This window comes from Photinus pyralis, unplaced genomic scaffold, assembly GCF_008802855.1.
Source record: "Photinus pyralis isolate 1611_PpyrPB1 unplaced genomic scaffold, Ppyr1.3 Ppyr1.4_LG7, whole genome shotgun sequence".
NCBI classification, from domain to species: Eukaryota; Metazoa; Arthropoda; class Insecta; order Coleoptera; family Lampyridae; genus Photinus; species Photinus pyralis.
Window position 1 is genome coordinate 4,033,123 of NW_022170738.1, and position 7,679 is coordinate 4,040,801.

Consider the following 7,679-nt stretch of genomic DNA (forward strand, 5'->3'; position numbering starts at 1 on the left):
AAGACCCAGTTCTTGCGCACGACGCAGAATGCACTGTCGGGGGTTTTCTCGCACACTGTTCTGAACGGCAATAATATTCTCCAACGATCGTGCGTTTCTTTGACGCCCGGGAACTGCTTCATCAATCACTGACCCCGTTGTCTCAAATTTTTTATTAAACAACGCATTGTGGTTTCTGCAGGACGGCCATGAAAGCCATAAATTGGATGCAACGCACAGAACGTTAGGCGAACGCAGCACTGATTTTGATAATCAATTTTAACAATTTCTACGAGTTTTTGAAGGGTGTAGCGTTCCATGGTGAAATGACAGGACTTAAATAAGTACTCATGCCAAATTTGACAGCTATCGCTTTACCAAGATGGCCGCTATTCACTGTTAAAGTTCGAGTGTCCCTATTGAAAAACCCTTTATTTGGCAATTCTTGGCAACTATCGGAAGATGTTGAAAACAAACATTGGTTGTAAAATTCCGTGACGCAAAACATCTAAATATTCCTCGTTTTACAATTCATTTGCAATAAACCATTAATATCTCGATACATAGGGATAATAATAATAATAATCATTGGTCTTTATTCTTTTGAATGGTTTCCCATCATTGAACATGTCAATGTTGAACTACGTTCTAACTTAACAAGGTACACATTTTTTTTTAAATTAGCATAAACGGAAAGCTTAAGGTTGAAAGGCCTGAAAGTATGCTTTTATTCTTTGTTTGTATACGTTTATAACTTCGTATTTCTTCAATCTCAAGCTATCCGGCATGTGATTAAATATTTGGGTGCATATGTATATTGGGTTTTTTTCAAAATGAGCAGTGCGATGACATGCCGTCCTGAGTTTTTCAGCGTACCTTGTTGACATACCTTTATTGAAATAGAATTTTTCATAAACGTATGTAAATTTGAATAAGTGTGCAATATACACTTGTAGGTATATGAGTGCCGAAAAAACTGACATAATTTTATGTCTTATAAATAACGGTTTGCAATGTTCAATACTACTAGCGAATGATATTCTTCTTAAAATTTGTTTTTGCAGGAGCAAGATTCGCTGACAATCCGAAGCCATGCTCTAGAATTAGACCGTACGACATGTGGCTGTGCGCGATGATTCTCTAGTTTCCAAATTTCTAGGTATGCAGATTACGAAATTTCCCACCTCGGACTAGTCTCGGAGATCCGTAGTATCAAAATGCGAGTTTTATCCATCGACCAAAAGGGAGATCCAAATCCACAACACGTGTGCGTGTGGTGCTGATGCCGATCCAATCACATTTGATCAACGCTGCATGGTGAATCTAATAACATTACTACTCTGTCTTTATCCTTTTCCGAAGACAGAATCGCAACAATTACTAAGTAATTAAGGAAACTACAAATATCTCCACTAGGTGGCCTGTATATTACCACGTCACCAACATTTTGGGCTTGAGCTTGATCGCTCAAAACTCAAAGTGACTCTCACTTGGAAGTACGAGTAAATTCAGTGTTGTAACATTTACACCATTTTTTGAGTAAATTTCCGTACCCCCGTGCGTCATTGATGAACGACAATAATATGAAATCAGTGCGTAGTTGCTGATTGTCAAGGAGGTTATTTCTTTGAGCTGATAATAAATTCGTCGTCTCATTGTTATGAGATTAATGTGTTGCTGTGACCGTAGATTTTATTCATTGCCGGATGGATTCGTTTAATCTCTGGGTAAATACCCAGGAATAAGTTTACTGCGCTGTAGCGTACCTGAACATCGCGTTTAGATCACACACATTGATCCTATTAGAAGTAAATTTACTACTGTGTAATGTCATCAGCGAGAATTATTTTCCAATGTCAGGGCTGATTAGGAATTACAATAGCAATTAACCTTTAACATTTAAGTACGTGGGAAAAACTTGTTATTGGGATAACTGACAGAATTTAGAATATTGAGACTGTATTGGAGTGGGGTGTTAGGTTCACAATAATTACATAACTGTACGAAAGTAAGTAAACAAAGATAAGCTACTCCATATCATATGATTTACTTGTAGTTTATAAATAAACTTCCCACGGCTGTTGACTTTTAAATTTAAGTGCACATCGAAATGTCAACTTTAAAAAAAATTCCATCGTTCACTGAATTAAACGAAATATCTTCGGAGTTGGTAAGAGACCTTGCAGTTTTGGTTTTTACTTAATTCAATGTTATTAGAACGGAAGCAAAGTAATCTTCGCCACGGACGATTGGTTTGCACCTGCCGAAAACCTTTTAAAGCAAGAGGAACCGGTTTTCAAACCAAATGTCTTTACGGACTGCGGAAAGTGGATGGACGGTTGGGAGACGAGGCGTAAAAGAGTACCTGGTCACGATTGGTGTATAATTAAACTGGGATTATCTGGACTTATACGAGGAATTCATGTTGATACGGCGTTTTTTACTGGAAACTATGCACCTAGATTTTCCTTACAGGCGGTGAATTTGCAAAACGGTTGTACTTGTTGCTGTTGGTAACATTTTAATAACGTAGGAAATGTTTCAGAACCCCCTCTGCCAATGCGTGATGAGGATATGATGGGACAAGCCGCCTCGTTACAAATGTGGGAATCGATTAGCAGCTTAAACTCTGATAAATGGCCGACTATTCTACCAATGACGGAATTACGTCCAGGATATGAGGAAACCCGGCACAATTTCTTTCCCATAAATTTTGATCAAGTATGTACTCATATCCGATTAAATATGTACCCAGACGGAGGAATTGCCCGATTGCGCATATACGGTGAAGCAATTTGCAAAGTTAATGCGAATGAGATTATTGACCTCATATCCATTAAAAATGGCGGGGTTTGCAAAGGTTACTCGAATGCCCATTACGGACATCCCAGAAATATTATTCGTCCCGACCAAGCGATGAGTATGGCAGACGGATGGGAGACTGCACGACGGCTAGATCGTCCACCTATTTTAGAGACAGACCAGTTTGGGATTTTAAAAGTAACCGGTAATGAGTGGGCCGTATTCAAATTAAGCTCCGCCGGGTACATCTCACATCTGGAAGTGGATACAAAGTATTTTAAAGGAAATTTTCCTGCCTCCGTTCGAATCGAAGGGGTACTAATTCGAGATGACGTTCTTTCGAGTAAGGATAACATCAATAAAATCCAATGGGAGACCGTTCTTGGAGCAGAAAAGGTAAACGTTTTTAAGTGTGCGTTGTTTCTATAACAGAACTGATTTAGCTATCGCCTGACAGTCTTCATTGGTACGAGAAGGAAATCAAAGGAAGAGGCCCATTTTCGCATGTTAAAATTACAATTGCTCCCGATGGAGGAATTAGCAGAGTACGAATTTATGGAAAAATCCACACTTTATGAATATTAACAAAAAGTTACTCAACATGTTATTTGCTGCGATAAGACGGAGGAAAGTTTCTTTCCAAATTGAACATCACTAAACAGACCAGAAATCTCGGATAATTTGTTTATTATAACGCACCACGCAACACTTTTGATATGCGAATGATTAATAATTGTTAAGAACAGATTATACGTCAATTAATTGATCTCAAAAATTGTGGTATTTTCGCCCTTGCACAATGGGTCAATACCAAACAGATAACAAACTTGTGAGTTCAATAATGTAGCAGGTTAGTCTTTATCTCAGCAAACAGGATTACTCGTTTTTCTAAAAGAAACTGTAGAAAGCGCTACAAAACAACATAAGTACATGTGCTATAAACATAAAAATAATAAAAAATACAATACCTACATGCACATTAATTTCTTGATTCATCGATTTAATTGTTGTAGCTCCTAAGGCCATTTACCTGAGACTTAAGCTCCTCTTTAAGACAGGAGACCCAGACAACAGACAATTATAGACCAATTGCCGTTTTCTAAACTCTTTGAAATTGTACAATCCGGGGAGAACAGGGGACATTATTCTCTAACTATTGAATAATTTTAATGATGTTTTAGAGGTTTATTTATTTTATTGTTTGTTTATTCTACTTTCCTGTACCTGTGTAGTAGTATACTTTTTAGTCATTTACTTTTAGTGATTTCAATTCAATTCAATTTTTATTGTTACCTTTTGACAATGGATTAACATTGTGTGAGGGCTAGTCAAGACAGTAAAAGACTAAGATTTACATAGTTGCCAATTTACAAAGGTTTAAATTAAAAAGTAAAAAAGTTTATTTGCAATGGTTTACGAATTCAAGTCGATTTTATAGATTGCATTTTGAACTAATAACTTTTTTAATTTTAATTTTACATTCCCTGAAAGTATATTTTGATATTTAACACTTCTCCCAGGATTTTTTAGTGCACTTTCAGTTAAAAATAAAATAAAAAGTGCACTTTTTTCGTTTTTGATGTCTGTTCAGGTGTCTCTGTTTGTGTGCTCTGCCTGTCTGAGTCACAAAGGGGCCTCCGGAACTACACCCACTTACAGACTTGGTATAATTGGTGTCATTCGATCAGAAATTGGATAATTATTTCATGTTTGTTATTCTCTTAATAATAATAATAATAATAATATTTATTAGTATTTTAGTGCGGTTCATGCGAAAGCACTAAAATAAACGTCAAAAGATTTACAATAAGCCAAATACGTTTTAAACTAAGGTTTTACAAATTGATAGAATTCCTCCATATTATAAAAACAATTTGACACCAATAATTCTTTTAAATTTTGTTTATAGTTTATTTTTTTCGAGGATGTATTAATAAAACATGATAGCGAGTTAAAAATTTTAGTTGCGTTGTAACAAAAGTTCTTCTCAAAAAGTGATGTCTTGTGGGATGTTGCTTGTATTAATTTTTTATTTCTAGTGTTATAGGTATGATCAGCGGTTTTGAAAATTGATTTGTGTGCGTAAACGTATGAGCAAATTTCCAATATGTAAGTATTCACCACAGTCATGATTTTCAGCTCCTTAAAGTATTCTCTACAAGATTGTTTGTAGCCTAAGTTGCATATTATGCGTATTGCACGCTTCTGAAGCCTCAGGATTCTTTCCACACTATGACAATAGCCCCAATTGATAATATTATATCTCACGTGAGAGTGAAAGTAGGAGTGGTATACCATCAATAATACTTCACGACTACATATATTTTTTAAAACACTAAGAGTGTAATAACATTTTTGAAGTTTCAGGCAGACAGTATCTACATGCGGGGACCAACGAAGGTGAGAGTCAAGAGTTAGTCCTAATATTTTGGTAGACGAAGCGCATGGTTGGCCTAAAATTGAAATAACACCGGCAGGATTTCGAGTATGCGTAAAGTGAATAACACTAGTCTTGCTATGATTAATAATTAGCTGATTATCTTTACACCACGTACAACATCTATCAAAAATGAATTGAGTTTTATTTGCCAAGGATTCTTTATTTCTAGATTTAATTAGGATGTTAGTATCATCCGCGTAACATGTTACAAATATTTCGTCACTTTTACATTTACCAGAAATAAATGATGGAAAATCGTTCACAAATACGACAAACAAGGTTGGACCCAGGATAGAACCCTGTGGAACTCCAGATGTGACAGATACACAAGTTCTTCTTTCCCCCGATGGCATTTCTACAATTTGAGTTCTATTTGATAGATATGATTCAAATAAACTTAGAACATTCCCACGGGCGCCATATTTGTACAGTTTTTCTAGTAGTAAATTGTGATTCACCGTGTCAAAAGCTGATGAAAGGTCTATAAATAAGCCCACAGTGCTAATTCCTTTGTCTACCGCTGTAACAATTTCCGAAACAAATTCACACAAGGCGGTGTCGGTCGATTTATTTTTTACAAATCCATGTTGAAAACGATTAATAATATCAAAACGTAAAAGGTAGTCCCTTAATTGTGAATTAATGGCATGTTCAAAAACCTTTGAGAAGCTCGATAATAAGCTTATAGGCCTATAATTATTAATGTAGTGTGGATCATTCTTCTTGAACAGCGGTTTTACCAGAGCACACTTAAGTTGCGTTGGGAACACTCCGGTCACAAAAATAAGATTTAATATAAAACACAGTGGACTCGCAATTGCATGTTTGCATTTTTTTAAAAGATTTGAAGACACTTCATCACAACCATATGAAAAAGACGATTTAAGCGCATAAATAATAGAGATTATATCCAAAGGAATAATGCTACAGACAACTGCGGCACAGAATGAATTAAATTTGATTTGCTGTCTGTGTATAATTTAGTAAAATGAACACTAAACAAATTTGCAGCTTCCTGATTATTCACTAGACTGCCTCTGTCATAAATTTGTATTTGGGTTCCTTTAGTATTATTTCTATTGGCTATTAACAATATCCCATGTGGTTTTCGTTTTGTTATTAGAATTCAAAATTTTGTTATTATAATATCGCTTTTTTTGCAACAAGAAGTTGCGTCTGATACAACTTATGAACGTAACGGTGAGCTTCTTTAAATCCTATGTGTAGTTTTGATAAATCACTAAACATTATAACCTTCTTTTTAAGTTTCAGTAGATCACTATATTTATCCAAGGACACGTACTCTTTTTATTCGGCAAACATTTTGTTAAAGGAACGCATTCGTTGAAGGTATACTTAAATGTCTTAAAAAATATATTAAATGCATCATCCGAAGTAGATTGCGCATAAACTTCATTCCACTCTTCAGATAGCAATGAATTACAAAAACGATTATAATTAACGTTGGAAAACTTCCTTCGTCTAAATGTATTATCTAATTTGGCAACATTTCGAGTACTAGAAACTTTAAGTAGCTGAGCATTATGATATGATAGGTCTAGGTTAATATTAAGGACAGTGGACGAATATAGATTTTTAGTAATAAAAAAATTGTCAATACATGTTGCAGATGTCTTAAAAACACGAGTAGGTTCTGTTAGAGTTGGTAACAGAGCAAAGGCAGCAGTAATGTCTAAAAACGAGCTTGAATATATATTGTTTGTGTCTAAGAGATTAATATTAAAATCGCCTCCTATAATTAAAGACTTATTTAGGGTCGAGACTTCACTTAAGAGTTGTTCAAGCAGATTTAAAAATACGTTAACGTCTCCACTCGGTGGCCTATAAATCGCAATAACCACTAAGTTTAATCCTATTATCTCAATGCCACAAAATTCTAAGATACCTTCACAAGGTCGGGTGGGGGTTGTTAAAGTTTTTGTTAAGAGACCACATGATTTATTTTTCAATATAACAACTCCGCCGTTTTTTTTCTTACCACGACAAAACGATGATACTAAACTGTAATTTACTATTGACAATTGATGTATTTTCTCCTGCCGTTGCCAATGCTCAGTGAGTAAGAGAAAATCAAATGGGCAATGATTTGTGATTAGCTCTAGATCTAAAATTTTATTTGCCATGCACTGAATATTTTGATGTAAGAAGTGTAATGAATTATGTGAATATGCAAAAAACTCGCATATACGTTTATATGAGAAAGAACTGTTACTCAACTCGTTGAAACTATTTGATCGTTGGTATCTAAAAAAGAATTATTGGTAGCATTGCAATTAATGAATGTTAAATTTGGGGTAGATTTAAAAGTGATATGATTACAATTAAGCAAAAAATATTTACAAATGTATTCTACTAATTTAGATTTACCTTTTTCATTCAAATGGATACCATCGAAAGTTTGATGTCTATAATCTAGAAACTGATTTACGTCAATGAA

At 34.9% G+C, this 7,679-nt stretch overlaps 1 protein-coding gene across 1 annotated transcript; it reads left to right on the forward strand.

The window, feature by feature from the left end:
• Positions 1 to 1,402: 1,402 nt before the first annotated feature.
• Positions 1,403 to 3,758, forward strand: LOC116176866 (probable allantoicase). Its single transcript, XM_031495676.1, has 5 exons — positions 1,403 to 1,987; positions 2,036 to 2,149; positions 2,197 to 2,473; positions 2,525 to 3,177; positions 3,225 to 3,758. The coding sequence occupies exons 2-5, from the start codon at positions 2,090 to 2,092 to the stop codon at positions 3,357 to 3,359; spliced, it is 1,125 nt and encodes a 374-aa protein (XP_031351536.1). The 5' UTR covers positions 1,403 to 1,987; positions 2,036 to 2,089; the 3' UTR covers positions 3,360 to 3,758.
• Positions 3,759 to 7,679: the final 3,921 nt, after the last annotated feature.

Bases quoted from the DNA above. Each gene is read 5' to 3' on its own strand.
- LOC116176866 (XM_031495676.1), top strand. From the start codon at position 2,090: ATGTCAACTTTAAAAAAAATTCCATCGTTCACTGAATTAAACGAAATA. The intron at 2,150-2,196 runs GTAAGAGACCTT...CAATGTTATTAG, and splicing joins ACGAAATATCTTCGGAGTTG to AACGGAAGCAAAGTAATCTT. The intron at 3,178-3,224 runs GTAAACGTTTTT...GAACTGATTTAG, and splicing joins CCGTTCTTGGAGCAGAAAAG to CTATCGCCTGACAGTCTTCA.